This window comes from Stegostoma tigrinum, chromosome 27 (genome assembly GCF_030684315.1).
Source record: "Stegostoma tigrinum isolate sSteTig4 chromosome 27, sSteTig4.hap1, whole genome shotgun sequence".
Lineage (NCBI taxonomy): Eukaryota > Metazoa > Chordata > Chondrichthyes > Orectolobiformes > Stegostomatidae > Stegostoma > Stegostoma tigrinum.
The window spans coordinates 38,113,483-38,141,298 of NC_081380.1; the positions used below are offsets into that span (position 1 = coordinate 38,113,483).

At 42.0% G+C, this 27,816-nt stretch overlaps 1 protein-coding gene across 4 annotated transcripts in view; it reads left to right on the forward strand.

Annotated features, from left to right (window-relative positions):
• The window catches only part of nf1a (neurofibromin 1a), a 313,607-nt gene that overhangs the window by 116,962 nt on the left and 168,829 nt on the right, over window positions 1–27,816 (forward strand). For 2 of the 4 annotated variants that reach the window (XM_059655316.1, XM_059655318.1), the window contains exons 19-29: window positions 4,430–4,513; window positions 10,927–11,367; window positions 11,706–11,845; window positions 12,952–13,074; window positions 13,325–13,408; window positions 14,689–14,805; window positions 14,955–15,136; window positions 15,476–15,687; window positions 21,711–21,746; window positions 24,577–24,738; window positions 27,216–27,319. In XM_059655316.1, coding sequence (XP_059511299.1) covers window positions 4,430–4,513; window positions 10,927–11,367; window positions 11,706–11,845; window positions 12,952–13,074; window positions 13,325–13,408; window positions 14,689–14,805; window positions 14,955–15,136; window positions 15,476–15,687; window positions 21,711–21,746; window positions 24,577–24,738; window positions 27,216–27,319 — 1,685 coding nt within the window. The remainder of the gene's footprint in view (window positions 1–4,429; window positions 4,514–10,926; window positions 11,368–11,705; window positions 11,846–12,951; window positions 13,075–13,324; window positions 13,409–14,688; window positions 14,806–14,954; window positions 15,137–15,475; window positions 15,688–21,710; window positions 21,747–24,576; window positions 24,739–27,215; window positions 27,320–27,816) is intronic. The other 2 variants (XM_059655317.1, XM_059655319.1) reach the window with 1 other exon arrangement.

Below are 27,816 nucleotides of genomic sequence, written 5' to 3' on the forward strand. Positions count from 1 at the left end.
GTATGTAAGGATACGAGTGATAGTGGGTCATGTCAATTTGTGACTAGTTGATGTTCATGTATCCTGGTGGCTAGCTTTCTGCCAGTTTGTCCAATGTAGTAAAATATGAGGCTGGATGAACACAGCAGGCCCAGCAGCATCTCAGGAGCACAAAAGCTGACGTTTCGGGCCTAGACCCGTCATCAGAGAGGGGGATGGGGTGAGGGTTCTGGAATAAATAGGGAGAGAGGGGGAGGTGGACCGAAGATGGAGAGACAAGAAGATAGGTGGGGAGGAGAGTATAGGTGGGGAGGTAGGGAGGGGATAGGTCAGTCCAGGGAAGACGGACAGGTCAAGGAGGTGGGATGAGGTTAGTAGGTAGGAGATGGAGGTGCGGCTTGGGGTGGGAGGAAGGGATGGGTGAGAGGAAGAACAGGTTAGGGAGGCAGAGACAGGTTGGACTGGTTTTGGGATGCAGTGGGTGGAAGGGAAGAGCTGGGCTGGTTGTGTGGTGCAGCGGGGGGAGGGGACGAACTGGGCTGGTTTTGGGATGCGGTGGGGGAAGGGGAGATTTTGAAGCTGGTGAAGTCCACAATGATACCATTGGGCTGCAGGGTTCCCAAGCGGAATATGAGTTGCTGTTCCTGCAACCTTCGGGTGGCATCATTGTGGCACTGCAGGAGGCCCATGATGGACATGTCATCTAAAGACTGGGAGGGGGATTGGAAATGGTTGGCGACTGGGAGGTGCAGTTGTTTATTGCGAACTGAGCAGAGGTGTTCTGCAAAGCGGTCCCCAAGCCTCCGCTTGGTTCCCCAATGTAGAGGAAGCCACGCCAGATACAGTGGATGCAGTATACCACATTGGCAGATGTGCAGGTGAACCTCTGCTTAATGTGGAAAGTCATCTTGGGGCCTGGGATAGGAGTGAGGGAGGAGGTGTGGGGGCAAGTGTAGCATTTCCTGCGGTTGCAGGGGAAGGTGCCGGGTGTGGTGGGGTTGGAGGGCAGCGTGGAGCGAACAAGGGAGTCACGGAGAGAGTGGTCTCTTCGGAAAGCAGACAGGGGTGGGGATGGAAAAATGTCTTGGGTGGTGGGCTCTGATTGTAGATGGCGGAAGTGTCGGAGGATGATGTGTTGTATCTGGAGGTTGGTGGGGTGGTGTGCGAGAACGAGGTGGATCCTCTTTGGGCGGTTGTGGCGGGAGACACGGTCAAGGGCGTTCTTGACCACTGTGGGGGGAAAGTTGCGGTCCTTGAAGAACTTGGACATCTGGGATGTGCGGGAGTGGAATGCCTCATCGTGGGAGCAGATGCGGCGGAGGCGGAGGAATTGGGAATAGGGGATGGAATTTTTGCAGGAGGGTTGGGTGGGAGGAGGTGTATTTTGGGTAGCTGTGGGAGTCGGTGGGCTTGGAAATGGACATCAGTTACAAGCTGGTTGCCTGAGATCAGACCTAGAATACACCTCCTCCCACCCACTCTCCTGCAAAAATTCCATCCTCTATTCCCAATTCCTCCGCCTCCGCCGCATCTGCTCCCACGATGAGGCATTCCACTCCCGCACATCCCAGGTGTCCAAGTTCTTCAAGGACCGCAACTTTCCTCCCACAGTGGTCGAGAACGCCCTTGACCGCGTCTCCCGCATTTCCCGCAACACATCTCTCACACCCCGCCCCCGCCACAACCGCCCAAAGAGTATCCCCCTCATTCTCGCACACCACCCCACCAACCTCTGGATACAACGCATCATCCTCCGACACTTCGGCCATCTACAATCAGACCCCACCACCCAAGACATTTTTCCATCCCCACCCCTGTCTGCTTTCCGGAGAGACCACTCTCTCCGTGACTCCCTTGTTCGCTCCACACTGCCCTCCAACCCCACCACACCTGGCACCTTCCCCTGCAACCGCAGGAAATGCTACACTTGCCTCTACACCTCCTCCCTCACCCCTATCCCAGGCCCCAAGATGACTTTCCACATTAAGCAGAGGTTCACCTGCACATCTGCCAATGTGGTATACTGCATCCACTGTACCCGGCGTGGCTCTCTCTACATTGGGGAAACAAGCGGAGGCTTGGGGACCGCTTTGCAGAACACTTCTGCTCGGTTCGCAATAAACAACTGCACCTCCCAGTCGCCAACCATTTCCACTCCCCCTCCCAGTCTTTAGATGACATGTCCATCATGGGCCTCCTGCAGTGCCACAAAGATGCCACCCGAAGGTTGCAGGAACAGCAACTCATATTCCGCTTGGGAACCCAGCAGCCCAATGGTATCAATGTGGACTTCACCAGCTTCAAAATCTCCCCTTCCCCCACCGCATCCCAAAACCAGCCCAGTTCGTCCGCTCCCCCCACTGCACCACACAACCAGCCCAGCTCTTCCCCTCCACCCACTGCATCCCAAAACCAGTCCAACCTGTCTCTGCCTCCCTAACCTGTTCTTCCTCTCACCCACCCCAAGCCGCACCTCCATCTCCTACCTACTAACCTCATCCCACCTCCTTGACCTGTCCGTCTTCCCTGGACTGACCTATCCCCTCCCTACCTCCCCACCTATACTCTCCTCTCCACCTATCTTCTTGTCTCTCCATCTTCGGTCCGCCTCCCCCTCTCTCCCTATTTATTCCAGAACCCTCAACCCATCCCCCTCTCTGATGAAGGGTCTAGGCCCGAAACGTCAGCTTTTGTGCTCCTGAGATGCTGCTGGGCCTGCTGTGTTCATCCAGCCTCACATTTTATTATCTTGGATTCTCCAGCATCTGCAGTTCCCATTATCACTTGTCCAATGTAATGTTTGTCACAGTGCTTGCAGGGTATTTTGTAGATGACGTTTGTTTTGCTTGCTGTCTGTATAGGGTCTTTTAAGTTCATTAGCTGCTAAAAGATCCAATCTTTTTAAAAGCCTACGTCTGTGTCTCAAGTTTTAAATTAATTTTTTAAACCTCCTCTCATATTCATGACAGACTTGTCTTTATATTGAAACTCAATCCCTTTCAGCATGTTGATTATACTGGCAGTAGTAATTGGTAAATAAAGCTTCTCACCAGATCCACTGTAAGCAAGTAGTTCTTTTTAACCCATCCTGACAGATTGGCAGATAGAGTTTAACCTTGCAAGAACTGTGACAAACACTACATTGGACAAACTGGCAGAAAGCTAGCCACCAGGATACATGAACATCAACTAGCCACAAAACGACATGACCCACTATCACTCGTATCCGTACATACAGATGAGGAAGGACACCACTTTGATTGGGACAACACATCCATCCTAGGACAAGCCAGACAGAGACACGCACGAGAATTCATAGAAGCATGGCATTCCAACCGGAACTCCATCAACAAACACATTGATTTGGAGCCAATCTACTATCCCCTGAGAAAAAGAACAGGAAACGACATCACCAATGCAGGAAATGACATCACCAATCCAAGGAAACCTAACCAGATAAATAGAAAGCGGGACATAACACCAGTGCTTTGTCGGAGGCTCACTGATGATGTTACCTAGAATGGTGACAAAACGTCTGAAAACTAACCTTCCAGCTCAGCGAGCAAACTCACATCCAGAGTTTAACTCAGATAAATGTTGCATTTTGGTGAGACAAACCAGGGACAGGACTTGTACAGTTAATGGTGGGGCACTTGGGAGTGTTGTCAACCATAGGAGCCAGTGGGTACTGGTGCATTGTTGAAAGTCGTGTTGCAGGTAGACACGGTGGTGAAGATTGCGCTTGCATACTTGCCTTCATCAGTCAGATCATTAAGTATAGATGTTGGGCGTCATGCTTTCGTTGTAAACACTTTGGTAAGGCCACTTTGGGAGTTCTTTGTACAATTCTGGTTACACTGTGAAAGAAAGGATGTGATTAAATTTGAAATGGCGCAAAAAAGATTTAGTAGGATGTTGTAGGGACTGGTTGGTCTGAGTTCTAAGGCGAGGCTGGATAGGCTGAGACTTCTTTCTCTGAAGTCGGGTGAGTGGTGGCTTCATAAAGGTTTATAATATTATGAGGGGTACAGATAAAGTGAGTAGCCAATGTTTTTTCTTCAGGGTGGGGGAGTTCAGACCTCGGGCGCATATTTAAGGTGAGAGGCAAAGATTGAAAGGGGACCTGAGGGCAATTTTCCCAGACACGATAGTGGGTAAATGGAATAAACTGCCAGTGAAAGTGGTAGATTACAAGCACAGTTACAACATTGAAAAGACATTAGGACAGGTATGTGGATCGCCAAGTTTTAGAGGGTTGTGGGCCAAATGTAGGTAAATGGAATTAGTTAAGTGTAGGAAACCTGGTTGGCATGAATTTGTTGGAGGATGAAGGATCTGTTTCCGTGCTATTTGACTCGGATAATGAAATTTTGACTTTTGCAATTGGACTTCTTGTATGTTTATGCCAATTTAATAACCTAATGTGGATTTATTGCTATTTTCCTTTTAGGCCTGGGAAGACACTTATACAAAGTGGGACCATGCCACCAAATTAATTCTCAATTACCCTAAAACTAAAATTGAGGATGGGCAGGTAGGTTTAAGTATTGTTATTGTACAAGTATGCATTTATCAAAAAAATCATGACTTGGCATCAATCTCAGCTGTAACAGTGTAGGGATAGTTGAAGTATTGTGAGATACCATCATGCCATTGAAATTTATGTTGACACGTTTAAAGACGAGATGGTATCGACATAACAGACATGGTATATCTAAATGTAAGCCAAGTGTTAGAATTGGTTCCAAATCAGACAGTGTCTGTGCAGCAGACATTTTGCTTTTACACATGGACTACAGATTCACTTCTGTCAGACTGAAGCTCTCCAAAATGGCAGGCCACAACCACCTCAAGGACAATTACAAATGGGCAATAAATGATGGCAGGTAGGGAAGCCCATTTCAGCTGAATTAAATTTTTAAGAAATCAGAAGTGATCTAAGCATTTTCTGTTTGCATTTCAGTTTTTGCATCAGCAACAGCTTCCCTTTTTCTGTGCGAATATTTAGTATTGACTCTGGTGCGAAATGCTAGAAAAGGTATTCCCTTTGCAGCAGAACTTCTTGCCAAAGTGACCTAGAATATAGTGATAATGGGAACTGCAGATGCTGGAGAATCCAAGATAATAAAATGTGAGGCTGGATGAACACAGCAGGCCCAGCAGCATCTCAGGAGCACAAAAGCTGATGTTTCGGGCCTAGACCCTTCATCAGAGAGGGGGAGAGGGGTGAGGGTTCTGGAATAAATAGGGAGAGAGGGGGAGGCGGACCGAAGATGGAGAGACAAGAAGATAGGTGGAGAGGAGAGTATAGGTGGGGAGGTAGGGAGGGGATAGGTCAGTCCAGGGAAGACGGACAGGTCAAGGAGGTGGGATGAGGTTAGTAGGTAGGAGATGGAGGTGCGGCTTGGGGTGGGAGGAAGGGATGGGTGAGAGGAAGAACAGGTTAGGGAGGCAGAGACAGGTTGGATTGGTTTTGGGATGCAGTGGGTGGAGGGGAAGAGCTGGGCTGGTTGTGTGGTGCAGTGGGGGGAGTGGGCGAACTGAGCTGGTTTTGGGATGCGGTGGGGGAAGGGGAGATTTTGAAGCTGGTGAAGTCCACATTTATACCATTGGGCTGCTGGGTTCCCAAGCGGAATATGAGTTGCTGTTCCTGCAACCTTCGGGCGGCATCTTTGTGGCACTGCAGGAGGCCCATGATAGACATGTCATCTAAAGAATGGTAGGGGGATTGGAAATGGTTTGCGACTGGGAGGTGCAGTTGTTTATTGCGAACTGAGCAGAGGTGTTCTGCAAAGCGATCCCCAAGCCTCAGCTTGGTTTCCCCAGTGTAGAGAAAGCCACACCGGGTACAGTGGATGCAGTATACCACGTTGGCAGATGTGCAGGTGAACCTCTGCTTAATGTGGAAAGTCATCTTGGGGCCTGGGATAGGGGTGAGGGAGGAGGTATGGGGGCAAGTGTAGCATTTCCTGCGGTTGCAGGGGAAGGTGCCGGGTGTGGTGGGGTTGGAGGGCAGTGTGGAGCAAATAAGGGAGTCACGGAGAGAGTGGTCTCTCCAGAAAGCAGACAGGGGTGGGGATGGAAAAATGTCTTCGGTGGTGTGGTCGGATTGTAGATGGCGGAAGTGTCGGAGGATGATGCATTGTATCCGGAGGTTGGTGGGGTGGTGTATGAGAACGAGGGGGATCCTCTTTGGGCGGTTGTGGCGGGGGCGGGGGCGGGGTGTGAGGGATGTGTTGCGGGAAATGCGGGAGACGTGGTCAAGGGCGTCCTCGACCACTGTGGGGGGAATGTTGCGGTCCTTGAAGAACTTGGACATCTGGGATGTGCGGGAGTGGAATGCCTCATCGTGGGAGCAGATGCGGAGGCGGAGGAATTGGGAATAGGGGATGGAATTTTTGCAGGAGGGTGGGTGGGAGGAGGTGTATTCTAGGTAGCTGTGGGAGTCGTTGGAACCCTGCAGCCCAATGGTATCAATGTGGACTTCACCAGCTTCAAAATCTCCCCTTCCCCCACTGCACCAAACAACCAGCCCAGCTCTTCCCTTCCACCCACTGCATCCCAAAACCAGTCCAACCTGTCTCTGCCTCCCTAACCTGTTCTTCCTCTCACCCATCCCTTCCTCCCACCCCAAGCCGCAACCCCATCTCCTACCTACTAACCTCATTCCACCTCCTTGACCTGTCCGTCTTTGCTGCACTGACCTATCCCCTCCCTACCTCCCCACCTATACTCTCCTCTCCACCTATCTTCTTTTCTCTCCATCTTCGGTCCGCCTCCCCCTCTCTCCCTATTTATTCCAGAACCCTCACCCCATCCCCCTCTCTGATGAAGGGTCTAGGCCCGAAACGTCAGCTTTTGTGCTCCTGAGATGCTGCTGGGCCTGCTGTGTTCATCCAGCCTCACATTTTATTATATTGACCTAGAACATAATCCACCAAAACTAAAAAAAGATGTTTGTGGAGACTCTTAACACTTAACAAAACTCTATTGATCTAGTTGGAGTGTCTTCTTATCCAATGTGCTCATAAGTTTTCTGTTTGGTCCATTGTTTATCCTTAAACACTCTGTTTGGAAAGCCAAATTTTGAGTGTACAACAGTTTAATTATCTTCAATGTGAAGCCATTCATAGCTTCTTAAAGCTACCACACTAGACATGCCCTTTCTCATCTTGCACATAATCCATAGTCTCTATTGAATGTTATAAAACAAACAGCAGTAACATTATCGTGTTTATCAGCAGTATCATTTTAGTGTTTAACTTAGTCATCTTTAGCATGAAGAAAAATCTTCATAGACCAACTGGTGAAGGCTTGCACTCTGTCAAATCTGAGGGGAAATTCAGTCTGCTTGATGAAGCCTCTTGATCACAAATTCTGAATAGTTAGTATCAATGAGGGCAGTTTCTGTCATAGATTCATCCAGGTTTGTCATAACTGATGCTTCTGATGTCTCCAGCTCCTGTTCAATGGGTGCCTGTGCAGTTTAAAACTCCATGCACTTATTTCCAGAATGTTCAATCGTAACAGTGAGGTAAAAGCACATTTGAGCTCTGGTGACAATAGTTAATAACTTTTGGAGGAGAATGAGAGCATATAGTTCTACTCCAGGATTTGTGACTGTCATCTCAGAGGGCAGTTCACGATATGAAGTTGAGGAAGTAATTTGTAAGCTCATCTCAAAGGCTTCCAAATACTTAAATGAAGTAATAAACACAAAATAAAAGTCCAAAACAAGGACAGAATGTTGCAGAAATTCAGAAGGAATGGCAACTCGTATGGAGAGAGAAACAGAGCTCTAAGTTCTGAGCCTAAAAAGACTTCAGAATGTGAAGAATTGTATGGATTCAAAATGTTAACTCACCACAGGTTTTGCCAAACCTGCTGAAAATCTCCATAACACTTAGCTAATCAAACCCCTCCATTCCTTCTGCTATAGGAAGCCTTGTGGAAGCAAATTGTTACTTGTAGGAAGAGACATTTGTGTCATCAACCTTGCTGTTCAATTGTTGAGCCGGCAATTTTATCTGGAATCTCCGGTTTTCTGATTTTTTTGATTTTAGATTTTCTGTTCAATATTTGAATCAGTTTCCCTTTGGGACATTAGGTTTCATATTTTAATAATCCGTGACGTTTTTTTAGGTTTATTCATGTTAATTCAAACATTGCATTCTGTTGTTTTGGCTTTCCCCAACAGCCAGTCCTTCATCACTTAATTTCACCCATCCTACAATACTTTCACTTTTCATTCATAATATCCTTTCTGCTCTTGACTGAGTAATATGACTGAAGTTTACTTAATTTTGCCCTGATTAATTTCCAGCATTTCAATGTGAAGTGCTTACATCTAAACACAGCACTCAATTTGCCTTTACGTTTGCTCAAAAGAGCTGAAGCAGCAAAGAAGAACAAAGAAAATTACAGCACAGGAACAGGCACTTTGGCCCTCCAAGCCTGCGCCGCTCAAGATCCTCTGTCTAACCTGTCATCTATTTTCTAACAGTCTGTGTCCATTTGCTCCCTGCCCATCCATGTACCTGTCCAAATATATCTTAAAAGACGCTAACGTGTCTGCGTCCACCACCTCCGTTGACAACGCGTTCCAGGCACCCACCACCCTCTGTGTCATGAACTTTCCACGCATATCTCCCTTAAACTTTCCTCCGCTCACTTTGAACTCATCCCCCACTCTGGGGGGGAAAAAAGCTTTTTGCTATCCACCCTGTCTGTGCCCCTCATGATTTTGTAGACCTCAATCAAGTCCCCCCCTCAATCTTTGTCTTTCTAATGAAAATAATCCTCATCTACTCAACCTCTATTCATAGCTAGCACCTTCCATACCAGGCAACATCCTGGTGAACCTCCTCTGCACCCTCTCCAAGGCATCCACATCCTTTTGGTAATGTGGCGACCAGAACTGTACACAGCACTCCAAATGTGGCCGAACCAAAGTCTTATACAACTGCAACATGACCTGCCAACTCTTGTACTCAATACCCTGCCCAATGAAGGAAAGCATGCCATATGCCGCCTTGACCACCCCTATTGACCTGTGTTGTCACCTTCGGGGAACAGTGGACCTGAACACCCAGATCTCTCTGTTCATCAATTTTCCCTAGGACTTTTCCATTTACTGTATAGTTCACCCTTGAATTTGATCTTCCAAAATGCATCACCTCGCATTTGCCCGGATTGAACTCCATCTGCCATTTATCTGCCCAACTCTCCAGTCTATCTATATTCTGCTGTAATGTCTGACAGTCCCCTTCACTATCTGCTACTCCACCAATCTCTTGCTGATCAGACCACCCACACCGTCCTCCAAATCACTTACATATATCACAAACAACAGTGGTCCAAGCACAGATCCCTGTGGAACATCACTGATCACAGGTCTCCAATTTGAGAAACTACCTTCCACTACTACTCTCTGTCTCCTGTTGCCTCACCAGTTTTTTATCCATCCAGCTAGCACACCCTGGACCCCATGTGACTTCACTTCCTCCATCAGCCTGCCATGGGGAACCTTATCAAACGCACTTGTGCAAAATTTCTTTTCACACTTGCGATGAAGTTATAGATTTCACTGGTCCTCTTAATGGTTTTCTGCACCTGCAAAATGTCTTTTGAGCCCAGCTGCCAAAATCTTTTTCAATAACTTGGCTTTATAAAAATTAATTTGAGACATTCCCATTTTTAATGCCCTTTCAATAGGTGGTGGTGAGCTTCCTTAGGGAACCACTGCAGTCCACTTAGTGTAGGTGAGCCCAAAATGTTTTTGCAAAGGGAGTTCCCAGATTTTGACCAAGTAACTGTGAAAGTGTGGGAATATGTTTCCAAATGAGGATGGTCAGTGACTTGTGGAGTCACTTGCAAGTCATGGTGTTCCCATGTCAGTGCAGCCCTTGTTCTTCTAGGTGTTCGTGGATGTGACTTTGGAAAGTGCTGTGTAAGGACCTTTGGTGAATTTCTATAGTACACCTTTTAGGTGGTAAACACTGCTGCTCCTGAGCATTGGTAGTAGAGAGAGTATGTGTTGATGGCTGCGATGCCAGTCAAAAGGACTGATTTGTCCTGGTTGGTGTTGCGTTTCAAGCGTTTTTTTTTGGAGCTTCATTCATTCAGGCAAGTCAGGAAAATTCCGTCATACACCTGACTTGTATCTTGTTCATTGTGGACAGACTGTGGGGTCTCCAAAGGTGAGTCGCTCACCATAGAAGTCCCGACTTCTGACTGAGTCTTGTAGCCATAATATTTACATGGCTAGTCCAATTTGGTTTGAGGTGCTGGTAGCCATGAGGGGGTTTAGCAGTGGTAATGCCACCAAATATCGGGGCAATTGTTAGATTCTATACTGTTGCGAATGGTCATTATTTGACACTTGTGTAATACAAATGTTACTAACCACTTGTCAGCCCAAATCTAGGTATTTTGCCCAGGTCTTGCTGCATTTGGACATTTGGTGTAATTTGTTATCTGCTGTTCTTGTATTCAAAGTATATTTGGCACTTTAATGTGGAACTACATCTGTTATTGCTGGTTGCAGGCTTTATCTAACTTTCAGAAGTTGTTCTCTTCACAATTTGTCGATGCTTAATATCATCTGTAATTTTGGTTATCATTTACTCTTTGAACAGAAATAATGTGAATTTGGTAATAGTATAAAGCTCAGACCCCACATAAATTCCTGCATGAACACAATTTGGTGGTACCTAACCATGAGTGGCCTTCCATCCCAGTGTTTACACCTCAACCAATTAACTACGCATTCTATCAGATTGCCTCCAGTTCTGTTTTGTGCTTTTCTTGTGTGACTTGCATTTTTATACTCTGATTTACCTTGATTAAACATTTCCATTAGATTGGTTCTGTTGTATGTGTAGAATTATTTACCTTGTTAATAATTGATTGACTATAATATATACTGACACATACTTCCACATTTAGGTAACTGAAAGCCTTCATAAGACAATTGTGAAGCGCCGGATGTCACACGTAAGTGGGGGTGGCTCGATAGACTTGGCGGACACCGATTCTCTTCAGGAATGGATTAACATGACTGGCTTCTTGTGTGCAATAGGAGGTGTATGTCTCCAGCATCGCATTAATCCAAACTTGGTAACATATAGCCCTCCCATGGGGCCAATCACGGAAAGGAAAGGTTCCATGATATCCATGGTCTCAACTGAAGGAAATGCAGAGACTCCAGTCAGCAAATTTTTAGAGCGATTGCTCACACTGATGGTGTGCAGTCACGAAAAAGTAGGGCTGCAGATTAGGACTAATATTAAAGACTTGGTTGGACTGGAGCTAAGCCCTGTACTTTACCCAATGCTCTTCAATAAGCTGAAAAATTGCATCAGCAGGTTTTTTGACTTGCAAGGGCAGGTGAGTACTCAAACTAAATTAACCTACTGAACCTTTAATTAAATGACGGTCAAATTAAAATGCTGTCAGCTATTTTATTCTGGTTTGTGGTTCTTGGGATCTGGTGTGGGGATACTGCGGCATATTGATTGCAATGCCCTACAGAAGAGCTGTTTAACTAATTTGATGCATATGTGTTAATATCAAATATTGAATATTTCTGACACACTGGCATTTTTTTTTGTTTTAGTGAGGGACCATAGTTTTGTTTTATCAGTAATATTTGGCTGAAATTTTTCAGAAAGTTAGTACGTTAAACAAAACAAGGTTCTCTTAAATATACTTGAATTGTCATACAGGTTTTATTGAATGATACCAACACACCATTTGTGGAGCAAACTATAGCAATCATGAAGAACCTGCTGGATAATCACACTGATGGCAGTTCAGAGCACCTGGGGCAGGCCAGCATTGAGACCATGATGCTAAATTTAGTTAGGTACGAGATTCTTCCTTTTTTTGTGCACGTGCTCCAGTTTTCGGTTGAAGACATGATACAATGACTTATTGAGTCATCGTTTTAACCTAGTTATTATATATATAGAGTGCAGGTTAGAGTGTCCGATTCTGAGGTTGAAGGGTATCATAGCAAATCCAATCCTAATTGTGCATTTGTACAAACAGTATGAGAAGACTTTTTTTTATTTTCCCCCTTGTTATATTTTCCTTTACTTCAGTTCGATTGGATCATCTCCAATATGGAAATACTCCACTGGAAGAGAGTTTTTTTTGGTTGCAGAAAGGACTTGGCGATGCACAAAGATTGGTCAGAAAAGCAAAACATAAGCAAAGGCAGGCCTTCAAGCCAGAGGTAGTTTGGGTGCAAACATCATTGCCATAAAGGACAAAGTGGGGCATCCCAAAACCACGGTTTCCAAATGCCAAACAATTGGCAATTCAAAGCAAGCAAATTCCTAATAGGCAGTACAGTGAATAATAAGATCCAGAGTGCAGTGCAAATATGAAAATAATAGCATTCAACATAGATGAAAAATTAAGGAATAGTTGAAGTGGTGAAGCTGATGGGGACAGGAAAGGAAATCGTGTGTCGGGGGAGAGAGAGAGAGAGAGACCTGAACGAGGTACAGAATGAGTACTTTTTTCTTGAACTGCAGCTGTGAAGTTGGTGGAGATGAGGGGAACACAGGTTGAAGAGGATAAGTATAGATATAAAGGTGTTAGAGATATTGGCATCACTGTAAGAACAAGTCACCTAATCCAGAAGTGCAGCTGTGAGAAGGTCCGATGTAGATATCAAAAGCTCTGACCACAGTATCCAAACAGCCATACCCTTCCATTGGGTAGCCTTATTTTCCGTTAGAATTTAGGTCTGGCAGATGGGTTTAAAAAAATGTGGGTTGAAACTGTTTTGCTGTTTGACAACTGATTTCAGATGTGTTTTGAAATGATGGGCCAACTAATCTAACTGTGCTGTCATTACTGCATTAATTTTCAGTAACTTCACCTACCAAGCTGATAGAAAAATAAATTCACAAAGCCCAAATTGCGTGACTTCATCTTATTCTCTTGTGATCTTCAATGCAGATATGTGCGTGTTCTTGGGAACACGGTCCATGCGATTCAGATTAAAACCAAGCTCTGTCAACTGGTAGAGGTAATGATGGAAAGGCGAGATGATCTCTCCTTCTGTCAAGAAATGAAATTTAGGTGAGGATTTCATTACAGATGTTCTTGTAATTAGGAATACGAAGATGATTAAGAACGATAGAATGTCTTGAGGTGAGGAGATGTGAGGATATTGGATACACATTGTCATGGTAACCTTAATATTTCTTCTTCCTTGTGAAGCAAATGTTTGACACCAACGTATGAATTTAGGACATTAACTGTGTGGAAAGATTGATGCTGTGAATCCATGTTTGCCATATGGTGTTGAGTTTAATTTTTTTTGGCCTAGGAATAAGATGGTAGAGTACCTGACTGATTGGATTATGGGAACATCAAACCAGGCTGCGGTTGATGATGTGAAATGCTTAACAAGGTAGATCAATTTTGTTTTCCATTAATTTAGCCACAATTTACTTAAGAGATTATCTTCTAATTCTGAAATGACTGTTCACATTGATTGAGAGCAAATGATAAGTGTGTTGTATAATAAGGTCTGTAGTAAGGAGTAAAAACCTTCAAATGTTTTGAGCCTCTTCATTTTATCAATTTCACCAATTTGTAGTCGAAAGAGACATGGTTCAAGAAGAAATCAGAATGCTGGAACAAGCTCAAAATAGCTGAAAGTTCCTCTGTTTTTTGTTTTGTTGCAGTTCAGTTTCAAAAACAATTGAGTGGTTTTGGACATTTGCATTGTTTCCATTCTCACCCCTCTATTCAACTCTCAAAGAAGTTGCTGTGCACTTGGCTTCAATGCCATACCAGCCCCATTGTAATTGTCGACTGTCAATTTCAATCACCACGATGAAACATACATATGTTTATCTATATTTTAAACATTTCACTATCACATTTGTTGCTTTGTTGGTTTACACATCTAATATTGAGGGTTAATTTTAAACTAATGTCTTGCACTTTTAGTGTGTTTTAATTAAGTAATTCCATAATAATTGAATGCTTTAATTTGTTCAGGCAATAGTTTGTGTTTCTTTATAGATCACTCAAGCAAAACAATAAAACACATGCTCACTCAATTATCAGAAACAATCTCTCGATATCTGGAGCATCAAGCATTTCAAACTTTAAGTTCATTTTTTCAAATTATAGTTTCCCTTACTCTACTTTTTCTATTTCCTATTCTCACTTTTTTTTCTTTGCCAGCTGTATCTCACTTTGTCACCAAGCCCCAGATTAAAATTGAGCTGAGTCTCCTTTCATTACTTTGGGTTCTAACTCTAGGACTTAGCTCTGCCCAAATTTTTTTAGTCGTCTTAATTAATTCTTCTAGAGATCAGGTTTTCAAAGTTGCACATGTAACATCAATGTGATAAAACAAATTGGGGGGATTGGGGTGATTGTCACTGTATGCATCATGAAACAAAACTGTAATCACTTTTTGGAAAGTAGCTTTATTTTTCAGTTTCACATATTATGTTGTGGAAATCTTTCCCTGAGCACTGAGAAGCGCTTCTAATTTCTAGTCAATTACCATGTAAATCTGCTTTAAATATATTGATACAATGAAATTTCTATGGAATAGAGCCCTTAAATCTAGCATGTATTGTGCTTAAAAGAAAACTTGAAAGTGGAGGGAGAGCATAATTGCTATTTGAAGTTGAAATCAATTAGTGCCTTTGCTGTATATGTTGTCTGCAGAGACCTTGATCAGGCAAGCATGGAGGCAGTGGTATCATTGCTTGCTGGGTTACCTTTGCAGCCAGAAGAGGGGGATGGCGTTGAACTAATGGAAGCTAAATCACAACTGTTCCTCAAGTAAGTCCAGTTCAGGACATTTCAATAAGAAATCCAAATGGTGATGATTTAACTATGCTAAAGATTTCTAAGCTGCCCCATACAACTGAGTATGTTTCAGGAAAAATGTTCAAACAAATTACGTTCAGCTCAGTACTGTTCTGTCTTAGGTATTTTACTCTGTTCATGAATTTGCTAAATGACTGCAGTGAAGTGGAGGAGGAAACATCACAAACAGGTGGGAGAAAGCGAGGGATGTCACGTCGCCTTGCATCACTCAGGCACTGCACTGTTCTTGCCATGTCCAACCTCCTCAATGCAAATGTGGACAGTGGGCTTATGCACTCCATAGGTGAGCAGATCTCCTTTATTTTGATTTATGTCCTTGAAAAGCATTCAACATTTCTTATGGACACCTGATCAGAGCATAGTTACATGGAACTGCTGGTTTAGGTAGAAATATTAGAATCAAATCTGAATTGAGCTCCTTCATATTTAGTCCTGATAGCCCAGCATTTATTCCTACAACTAGGTGATGGAGGTTTTCTAGCCTGTGAATGAGAAGAATTGCTTTTAGAAAATCGTTTTCCAGTTCGTACCTTTGGCAAGAATGTTTGAAGATGTGTTTTATTTTTCCTACCCAAATGTAACACAACCCTCATTGGACTTTGTTTCATTCGACTGTACTTAGGCTTGGGATACCATAAAGATCTTCAAACAAGAGCCACGTTCATGGAAGTGCTAACTAAAATTCTTCAGCAGGGAACAGAGTTTGACACACTTGCAGAAACTGTACTGGCAGATCGGTTTGAAAGACTTGTGGAATTGGTCACCATGATGGGGGATCAGGGAGAGTTGCCCATTGCAATGGCTCTAGCTAATGTGGTGCCTTGTTCTCAGTGGGTAAGTGGATTTGTTTGGAAACATCACCTGCATTAAGCAGGTGAACAGCATATTTGAAATTCTTACCTTGGTTACTTGAAGTGGGATTGTCGAAAATTTAGAGACCCATTTTAGTCCCTGTGTGCCAATGCAATGTGCAAAGAGAAACCACTTAAGGTGCATGATTCTCATGCTTGTGTCCTCCAGTTGCTGGGAATAATAAGTGGTAAGATCAAACATGAATAAACAACAAGAGTGATACATGCAAGAGAAGTTGCATTCTTATCGTAACCAATACTCCAGAAGTTAAATTCATGCACTTCTAAATTATTTATGTGGAGAATTGTCACACTGCATCTTTTACTTGCATAATTTTAATTATTTTTGATGTTCCTTCTGTTTTCCAACTTGAAATGCACCAAGTAACTTTTTAGTACTTTTCCATTTTGTATACACTACGTAATCACAATGCTGCATTCCTCACTGATCTAACGTTCAAAAATAAAGCCATTGCATGCATTGAGTTAAACTGTTTTGTAGCATTGTTACTAATTAGCTAATTGGCTCCATGGATGAGACAACTAAGTAGAGATTCATATCCTTATCACTTGCTAAATGTCTGACAAAAAGGGCCAATTCTCTGTTCATCCAAATTGCATTCTTCTTTGAATTGAATGATTGCTGTTGAAAGAGATAATAAAATCTTCTGCAATCATTTGTAGAAACTGAGAATTGTATCCATGTTCTTCAGTTATGGTTAATCCCAGAATTGGGATTAATTTTATGCAATCAACTCAATGAATTAATTTAACTGTATTAACGTCACAAACTACTTGTCATTAGAAGTGTTGGTACGAGATTGTCATTAATTTGGAGAAAGCTGGCAGCAGGCAGCCGTTGGGTCTTTGGAGAGACAATTTGTTTCCAACCTTGTTAAATGTTGGTAGTGCAGCAGTTGAATTTGTGGAATGTTAAAAGCTATTGAAGGTGAAAGACTATGACGTTGAGTATCAAAAGCTGCAAAAGGATTTAGACAAAATTAGGAATTAGATGGATTTGCAGATAGTATTGAATATAAAAAAAGGTGAAGTATTTCACATGAGGACTGAAGCCAGCAAGAAATTGGGATGTTTGGTGACAAGAAATTGAAGCAAACTGGATGCCCAGTCCCAACAAGTAAAGCCGATCAGATGCAATATGAATTATCAAGTGAATATTGGGGCCAAGATAGCGAGATAATGTTGCAGCTGTATAAGTAGTTCATGTGACTGCATTTAGAGTAATGTGCATTGGTTCGAAATAGCAAGCAATAAAAAAAAGTATCATAGTTATAAAGTTATAGAAGAGAGCGAAAGAGTAACTAAGGTGATGGAGGGATTAAGATATGAAACATGATTATAGAAGTTTAACATTTCATGAAACAAGAGAAGGTTCAGAGCTGGCTATTTGGCTGCTTTAGAAGAGAAAAAAAAAATGGTTTTGCCTAAAATAGTAATATGGGAAGATAAAACCTGCAGTTGAAGGGGCTATAGTTCAACACATCTATCAGTGGAATTATCCCAGTACAGAATGGTAAAAGGCTCCCTGAGGAAATAATGGAACCAGATGCACTGACTTTGCTACCTATCCTTCTCTGGTACAGAATTGCATGAGTTTGTTACCCTGTGAAGAAATTTCTCTTTATTTCAGCCTGAAATAGCCTTCTGTGTATCCTGAGACTGTGGCCCTTTGTTCTGGAATCCGTCAGCCGGTGAAACATGCCTGCACTCAGTCTATCAACTCCTGTATCAGTATTGTGCATTTCAATGAGATCCCCACTTATTCTTCTAAACTCTAGTCTCTCAGACCCAACCAAGCCAAGCCAATCCATACCGTTTGTATGACAAATCTGCCATTGCAGAGATGAGTCGAGTAAACCTTCACTTTATACCCTCTATGAACAGTAAATCTGTTGATCATTAAGGAGATCAAAACTATTTGCAGTATTCCAGTTGAGACCTTTCAAGGCACGGTACAGGATGATATCCTTGCGCCTGCATTCAAGCCCTCTTGCAATGAAAGCCAGTGCCATTTAATTGTCAAACTGCTTGCTGTGCCTGCACGCTTGATTTCGTGACTAACTTAAAAGGTGACTGTGATACCTTTGCACTTCAATATTTCCAAACTCATCACCATTTAAGGAGCATTCTTACCATTTAGGAAATACTCTGCACATTTCTACCATCATGCAAAAACTCAAATTTTTCCACACTATTTTCCATCTGCCATGTTGTTGCCTGCTTACTCAGCTGCTGAAATTTATATTGTCTGCAAATTTAGAAATATTAGGTTTGAACCCCATGTCCAAATCGTTGATAGATGTTGTTAACAGCAGGAGACCAGAGATTGTTGAGGTACCCCACTATTCATAGATTGCCAATGAGAGAATGAATGACTGGATTATTCCTAATGTTTTCTGTTTGTTAACTATTCCTTAATCCATGCCAGGGTATTGCTTCATATCCCGTGTGCTTTAATTTTGCTAAACAATCTTCTTTGGGGAACCTTATCAAAAGCTATCTGAAAATTCAACAAGAATAAGTCCATTGACTCCCCTTTATCAACTTGATTAATAACATTCCCAAAAAACTTGTAACGAGTTTGTCAAAATGGATTTCTTACTTGCAAGTCCCTGCCTAATGTGTCCAATTAGACCATTATTATCTAAGTGTCTATTTACTACATCCTTTATTGTTGATCTTCACATTTTGTCGACTGCTGATGTCAGGCTGATGGATCTGTAATTTCATATTTTCTCCCTTGTCAAGAAACTACTCCATTCTTAGATTGTGGGGCAACATTTATTACTTTCCAATTTGCTAGAGCCATTTAAGGATTTTGGAAGTTGATCACTAATGTTTTGACTATCTTTATAGCTGCCTCCTTCAACACACATGCAGGCATTTGTCACCTTAGGTTCTCCGGTGCAGACTTCTTACTAATTCTACTTGATTCACCTCCTCATTCTCCCTAGCCATTTGGATCACTACTTCTGAAGATTGGTATCTTCTCACTGAAGAATGTTTAACAAGTAATAATTTAGCTTCTGTGTTTCTGTTTTTGCCGTTATGAATTCTCCTGACTTTGCTTTTAATGGCCTCGCATTCATCTTAGCCAAATATGTCCTTTTTACAAATGTGAGGCGCTTTTTTTGCAGTCTTGGTTTTGTTTGGATTGCATTGCATTCGCATCATATTCTCCCTTGTCAGTTTCTTGGGTCTCCCTCACTGTATTCTGACCTCCAATCCTCAGATTTACTTAAGTTTCTCACCTTTTTATGCAAACCTTTTTCTTTTAATCTTTTACATTTCTGAAGTTCGTTTCTTAGACATGGTTGACAGGTCTTTTGTGTTTTCACACCTTGAAGGAATAGATAGTTGCTGCAGACAATTTAATAGTCATCTCAGGACTATCTGTCGATGGCCGGGCATGAATTGCATTGCCTTTTCCCAATCCACCTCAGCCAATTTATGCTTTCATAATTTTCCTTAATCAGCTTCAAATTATATTGCCTCACTTTCAGGATAAAGTGTTAGATTATTCTTATCACCAAAGGTTCTTTTTCTAGTGACTACATAATACCAGATCTAAAATAGCATGTCCTCTAGTCAGCTACCCGACATAGTACACTAGAAGGACATTCCTAATATACTCCAGAAACCCATTCTCCTCCGCTTCAGCACACATTTGGTTTACCCTGTCTGTGTGGACTTCGAAGTCACCCATGATTATGTTGTTGCCTGTGGTACGTAGATGGTCTTGTTTTGTTGACTTTGAATTGGTCCCAGTCTGTCCATCTTTAATTTCCTGCTTTGACTGTCTGGAGGCCTGTAGACAATTCCCGCAAATGTTTTCTGTCTCCTGTTGTTTCTTAACTGCGCTGATTCTACATTTTAATATTTCTATGCCTTTCTCACCAGTGTCACTGTACATCTTTTCTGTTTGGTATGCAATCCTTATGACAGACAAGCACGTTGCATGGTCAGCTTTCATCCTTGTTCACCCTTGTCTTTGTAATCACAATCCTGTCACACCAGTTTAGAACTGTTTGCACTGACAATTGGGCTACCTCATTACAGAAGCTCAGTGCATTCAGATCTAATCGCTTTGGACTTTTGACATTTTCACTAATTTTTTTTGTACTGTGGCCCTAATTGTTGCAAGCCAGTGTTTCCTCTGCCACCTTCTTCAGCTTTTTCACATTTCTATTTTTCACGTCTAGCTTTTCTTCTTACTTTTATGTCTCCCATGTCCCCATGTGCACTCCAGTTTAAACCGTCCCTTACTGTAGGAGTGAATAGCTATTTTGGGACATTAAATGCAGTCCTACTGACTTGTCCAGCCTGTGAAGATACCATCAAATTGTTGGCTCATTTAACTGAAAATTAGGGTGTTTGTTTGAGAAATATTTGGAGACAATAAAAGTGATTTGATGCGGAGCATGATAAGTGTAGCACATTTAGAGGAATCGATACCTTTGGGGATGTCTGGTTCCTACAGTTCAGCATCGAATGAGTTTTCCGTGCCTCCTGTCAGAGCCTGTTGTAGCTAAATTTAAAAAACGTTGACTGCCATTGTTAATGAAAAACTTTGTCGTATTGTGCAATTGCTAGGATTGTCGATGGTGAACTGGATGAAATTTGAAACATTCGCAGTTGATGAAATGAAATACGTGTGTGTGACATTGCCTGTAGGTGGCAATGAAGTTTAAGCACGTTTTGATGCTTGATGATTTCCGCAATTGCACTTAATGCAAATTATATTGGTAACGTGTGGATAAATGTTGCAAAGTGGAGCGTGAGGGAACAGTTAGATTACAGGGACAAACCAAAATTTTACATATTACAGATGAAGGTTAAATTACTTTATGGACCTCAGTTTTGATTTGTGGCTACGTTTTGTCATTTATTTCAACTTAATTGCACGTTACAAGAATAATTCATAGCACCATTAAGTAAACCGAAGGTCAAACACTGGAATTCTGATTTCATTCCGAGATCTTATTGTGGTAAGTACAAAATTCAGTTAATTCATGTAGCCTAAAGGACATGGGATGGTTGGGGGGTGGAATTAGAGATAGACCAGACTGAAAAAACATGGAATCTTGTTTGTTTATCTCCATGTTTGTTGTTGGCACGTTCCCTAAAGCGTGACATAAAAGCATAGAAGATGGTCAGAAGTGGTCCATATGCCCCTTCAAGCCTGCTGTGTCATTTTCTATGATCACGCCTGTTGAGTTACAGCCCTTCATATTTTGTCTGTTACTTTTCAGTGTGCTCATGTCCTCCCTCTGTCTCTTCCCTGTTCCCTCCCTCATGATACTTGTCCAATTTTTAATTATGTTGAACAACTTTTGAAATGGTAGTTTTTTTCACACTTTAAGGTACACACATAATGCTTACAATTTGCGGTTTATTTTATTAAATCATATTCAGTTATCCGTTCAACGTATCACTCATGCAGTTCAGTCAAGTATGACAGTAAACCCAGGACAAGTCTATAACTCACACCATTGTATTGTCATACATGTTCAACTGTCAGATGTAGGCTGCATTGAAATAGTCGAAGTAACATTGTGGTACAACAAAATTGTGTGCTATGGAACAGTGATGCTGATTTGAAGAAAAAATGTCCCTTGTTCTTTGTTGCACTTGACTCTGACATCCTCACCCACACCTTTACTACTCCTAAAATTAGGACAACTTCTTAAATTACCCATATCTTTTGTACTATGGAGGAATGCAGAGTGAGGCAAAGCATTTCCCCACAGGGAAATAAAAGTCAAGACACCTTTCAGTTCCATGGTAACTTCTCTGGAAGAGTGATTGGGTGTTGACTTTCCTCTGAATCATCCTTTCCCCTCCAAACTGGGGCAAGTTTCATGTAAATAGACTACACACAGCCTCTGAAACAGTTCCCACAGTTGAATTTTAACGGTTGCAATTTCATTACAAATACTGCATGGATATAGCTCAAAAAAATGCAATTCTTCATTTTTATCACAGACTTCCATTGGGCCAGTCACAAATCTCAACCAACAGGTAGGAAAGCTTAAAACGAGAAAATTGCATACTTGATCCGATTGCAGTAATTATTCCACTGCTTTGAGCAGAGAATGATTTTTAAGTAGTCCTTTAGTTACTACTTCTGTGGTGGTGATTTGCTTCTGCCAGCTTCAATGTAGCTAAGGTTTGGGTAGCAGTTGTAACGAGGTAGCATGACTTGGTTGGAGCTGAACACTAGATCTACATCTTGACTTTTGCGCATTCTTGCCAGTAGAAACTAGCAGAAAGTTGGGTTTGAAAAAGACCTTAAGCAGTATTTCATTGGCCTTTTTGAGGAAGTGGTCTGTTGTGGTGTTCATCTTGTACATTTTTATTAATTTGCATATTTTTATTGAATAGTTGAACAACTCCACTGTGCGGCTGCCAGCATTGTTAATTAAATGTTTGTGATGGTGCAAATAGGAGAAAGAGGGTTAAATTTAAGCATCCAACCCTGGAGTCATGACATGATCTATCGACTGATTTCAAAAAGGCTGTTGTATTTGCTCTGGATGGATTCTCTTCCATGATGAAAAATGTTCACTAACCAAAAAGGGTTTCTTCAACTTTTACCCTTTGCGTGGAGATTTCAGCTTGTACAAATCCAGAAGCAAATTAGAAGACTCAGTTGCTGAGGGCTGGTAGCCTAGAGATCTGAATCTCAAATTCAACTATGACAGCTTGACAATCCTTTGTTCATCTAGTCCCTATATGATTTCAGCTCCTTCAAAACTCAGCACACTCTGAGCTGCTCTCAAGTGGTATAACTTGCCATCCAGGTGTATAATTAGTGATTGTCAAAAAAACTGTAGTAATGTGCAACAACACATGTATAACACCCTCAAGACCTTGGTGGGAGATAATGGAGCTGAGGTCATGATTTTGCAGGTCTGTCAATGGCCAGCTGCTCTAAATAGAGAGTGGCATCCTACTTGTTTCAGAATGCGCATCCTTTCCTCATAATGTTAGTCATCAGTTCAGCAGCTGTTTTAAGTAATCCTCTTACTCCATTAATGTCCTCTAATTTAGGTCCGCCAGTTTTTCAGCACAGGAACTAGATCTTATCTGTTGATTGTATACAACTTAAATATTTGCTTTAAATAAAACAGAAGACAAGACAAAAAGTAATCATCAGGACTCAGCTGCAAGAAGTGGACTTGGCAAAAGGGATGCCAATTTCTGCGACATGAGAAGAGGGAGCTGATTGGCCCCTGATGAATACACCTCTAGCTATCTTCTCACCACATTAGCTTGATGCTGAGATATGGCATATCGAAATTATTCTGCATGTAATGGTGACCTGATCAAATCATCATTTACTATATATGGCAATAACTCACGAAAAGGGCTATGTCCCACCACTTTTAGCCCCAAACGATGCCTGGCCTACCGCTGATTATCCTTGAGGATGAAGTTGTCTCAAACATTTCTGCAACAAATGAAGCTTGGCCCACATTACTGTGAAGTAGCGTATTTAAGTGAAGTATGCTGCATCTGGGGATGCTGCCATCAATCAAAATGATGTTTAGCTTGCCAAAACAAACTAATGTTGTCTGACTTTAAAGTGCCAGTGTGATGGCAGATATGTCGGCTGTACGTCCAATTGACTTCCATACCCTGTCAAACAACATGTCCTGTTGACAATTGATAATGGGAAACATGCCACCTGTACTCAACCAGCTTGCGCTTGCAAGCCGTAGAGCAGAATGTCTACTATTGGATGTGATTTTGCTATTGGACAAAACTTATTAAATAATCCAAACTATGCAAAGAATTATCCTGGTAACCAATTTAATGTGAGCAGTCAGCCATGCAGGGTAATACATTTGTGTGTGATAGGAGCTACATGTATTACAATATAGGACCCTGTTTTATGTAACACCCTGATCAATCATAGGTGCCTGTTCACAAGGTGAAAATTGCCCATTTGCTTGTACTGCATCTCAATACCAATAATGAGCCTAGTCTTCTGTGGTAGAACACCGGCGTCCTTATTTCCAAGTCTGTTTCTTGCACCTTTGCTCTTTCAGGAGTGAAATCTGTGGCCCTTACTTCTTTCAAAACTTATTCATTTGTGGGATGTGGGCATTGCTGGCTGGCCAGCATTTATTGCCCACCCCGGTTGCCCTTGAGAAGGTGGTGGTGAGCTGCATTCCTGAACCACTGCAGTCCACCTGCTGTGGCTTGACCCATAATGCCATTAGAGAGAGAATTACAAGATTTTGACCGAGTGACAGTGAAGGAACGGCAGTATGTTTCCAAATCAGGACGGTAAGTGGCTTGGAGGGAACCTTGAAGGTGGTGGTGTTCCTATCTATCTGCTACTCTGTCCTACTAGACTTCGTCTACCTATAGTTTCAGGCCTCTAGTGATGTGGTTGACTCTTAGCTGATATGAGTAAGCCTCTCAGTTCAAGTGGTATTTAGGGATGAGCAACAAATGCTGGCCCGGCAGTGACACGCAAATTCCAAGGACAGGAAAACGTGCAAGATGAAAACTTCAACTCCAACTCTTTTCAAAAATAGTTAAGTACTGCTATCAGTTAATCATTTCTTTATTTGTCTGTATTTAAAATTTTACTTTCTGTTGAACATCTGTTATCTTGTGTAGAAATGGCTTCGGTCATGGTAGGGGTAGTTTGAAACAAAACGTTTAAGACAGGAAGTGTTTTTTTCCAAGAGTTCTGTGCAAACCCAATTATTTGCTTTGTCTCACTGGCATTTTGCATTAACCCTGGCTGTTCTCTCTGGTAGTTTATTCATCATCTTCAATTACTTCATACAAATCTGTAATTAAAGTTAATATATTTGTTTTCTCCTCCTTCCAGGATGAGCTTGCTCGAGTGCTAGTGACGTTGTTTGACTCGCGTCATTTGCTCTATCAGTTGCTTTGGAACATGTTCTCTAAAGAGGTTGAGCTAGCAGATTCCATGCAGACCCTCTTTAGAGGCAACAGCCTTGCAAGTAAAATAATGACTTTCTGTTTTAAGGTAAATCTTTGCCATCTTAACAATTTTAAAGGCTTTGGATTAGTAATATGTGACAGGTTGTTTTGTATCAGTGATTGGGTAACACATCGCATTCAAGGTACCTACAAGTAGTGATGACTGTTGAATTTGAGCATTACTTGCTCTTCTGGAGGGAGCAAATGTTACATTTATGAAACCCAAGCCCTTGTCTGCTGGTTTGTTTGGAGGAGCTGGGGATTTTAAGAAACTTCAGCAGTAATAGAAACTACATTTGAGTTGACTACAGAATTTGCCAAGCCATGAATTTATAATTGACCCCTAATTATGGTCCACCACTGAGACTATATAGAAGGAGGCTATTCGACCCATGGCATTTGTATTGATGTCGCAAGAGTAATTCCCTTAGTACCGCTGCCACTCCTTGGTAGCTCTGTACTTGTTTCCTTTTCAGGTAGTTGTCCAGTATACTAGGAGAGCCATTTGACAATTTGACCCATTTACAAGAATGGTTCCAGGAATGAGAAATGTCGTTTGTGAGGATGGCTTGAAAAACATGGGAATGTTCTCAGAGTGAAGAACGTTGAGAAGAGATTTCACAAAGGTTTTCAAAATGATTGGCAGACTGGGCAGGGGAAATGGGACGAAGCAATTGCCATGTATCAGAAAAAGAATGAGGAGAACAGATTTAAAGTGATGTGCAGATGAATCAAGGGTGATGTGAGAAAATGGTATGAAATACACTGCCTGTGAATGTGGTAGAGGCATGTTGAGTTCAACTAAAGTTCTGAAGAAGGGTCACTGGACCCGAAACACTAACTCTGTGGAACGAAATCAGATGCTACCACACCTGAGACATTCCAGCAAGTTCTATTTTTCCTTTATCACTTTTTAAAAACCCTTGCTTTTGAACTCTGTGCCACTATTTATAAAGTCCAAAGTCCTGTACGATGTATCAAGGCTTCCAATGCATCCTTTCACTTCAGTGATTTATGCACACATTCACCAAGGCCCCTCTGCAAGTGCATCACCATGAGAATTCGACCCCACGTTTTAATTACCTCTCCTGGTTCCTTCCACCAGACTGAATTGCTCTCACTTTTCTACAGTAAATTGGAGCAGTCAGTTTCCTGCCCATTTTACTAACGTAGCCATCCTTTTAAATTGTATGTTATACTGCCCACAGTTGACAATATCTACAAGTTTAGTAGCATCTGCACAATTTGGAATTGTCATGGGCATCAGGTGCTAGGTCATAAATACACATTGGGAAGAGCAAAGATCCTTAACACCAATCCTTGGGAACTCCACGATGAACCTTCCTCACTACAAAAAAAAGTCTTGCACCAAAAACAGTTTGTGTAGAAGAGGCCTAAATTCTTGACCCTGCTTTTTGTCCACAGATGCTACCAGAACCTGCTGAGTTTCTCCAGCTATTTGTTTGTACTTCAAATTTGCAGCCTTTGAAGTTTTTTGTTTTTAGTTTCCCATCACTTAGTGTACCCCTCTTTGCCCTATTTCTTTTACTTCATTTATCGAGAAACATGTTCTGCCTGATAACCTTTTGCCCATCCATTAACGTGAATTAAGTGAAAGTATGGAATGGCAATGCAGGAGCATGAATCCTGTACATTGGCTTGTCATAAGGTTAACAATGTTGCTGAATCTTTGAAAATTTGTTTCAGTGCTTGTTGACCATGAATCTGTAAAGGGGGTCCTCACTATTCTTAAGAGATATGTTTCGGAAAAATCCGACAAATAGTGAAAGGACAAAATAACAATTTATTTCTTGTATGAATTAATGACTAAATTGCTGGCACCACAGCAAAATAACAAGTGTAGAACAGCTGAATGATTACTGAAAATTGTTCCCTTAAAAATAGAGATATTACAGTGAATTTCTGAACAATGAATATTGCAAATCCCCTGTATGTTATTTTTACATGGTTTTATTAAGATGCTGATATTTTGTTTGTATTGAAAATAATTTTAAAGCTGACTGCTGTAATGCCAAGTGTAAGGGCAATGTTCCAGTGGGTAATGAAAACACTGAGAACAAACTTCCTGCCTCTAACTGTTAAGTTTATGTACTTTGAAGGTTTGGGTCAAGTAGGCCTATTGTTACCTTAAAATACAGGAGGCAGCAATGAAAGGAACACTGATTTCAAATTTAAATGTAGAAATTAAATTGGTAATTTTAAATTGGAAGATAAATTAAGTGAGGATTTCTCACATGGTCAAGCTGCGGTCTTGACATAGTTCCCTTTTTTCAAATAGTAGACTTGTTTTGAATTGAAGGCTCAGTAACATCTATGTTTTGAAGAACGAGTAACTGTTTAATGCCCATGATGTACTGCTGCTCGCAGCATAGGAGCTGCGGCTTTCCAAGTATTTCATGTTTATTGACAAGTCTCAAGTTGGATAATGGGAAGGTTTACGTTTGGGTACACTTTTTACTTTTACTGTGCCCAACTAACCATTTGTCCTCTTGCTGCTTTCAGGTCTATGGTGCTACATATCTGCAGAAGCTGCTTGAGCCATTGTTAAAAACTGTTCTTAAGGACCCTGAGAAACAGCACCTTAGCTTTGAGGTTGATCCCACCAGGTTAGAACTGTCTTTCTTTGTCAGCGAGATGGTTTGAGAAGATGTTCAAATGAAAATATCATTTGTTATATCACAGAAAAACGTAATTATCTAGATCTATTAATAGTATTTGGTTTTAAAGAAGAGAGATTCTCAAAGCAACAAAATTTAATCTTGTGATTTTGAGTACAAGCTGGGACAGGAAAGGGGAATGGAATAAGCAGACAGTGCAGGGAACCCCTGTGGCCGTTCCCCTCAATAAGTGTACTGCTTTGGATACTGTTAGGTCATCCCCCGCCAACAGGGGAAAGTGATAGTGGCCACATGTCTGGCACTGAGCTTGGCTCTGTGTCTCAGAAGGGAATGGGGAAGAACAGGAGAGCGATAGTGATAAGAGATTCGATGGTTAGGGGAACAGACAGTAGATTCTGTGGTCCCAAGCGAGACTTGCGGATGGTATGTTGTCTCCCGGGTGCCAGGATCAGCGATGTCTCAGATGGAGTCTATAGAATTCTTAA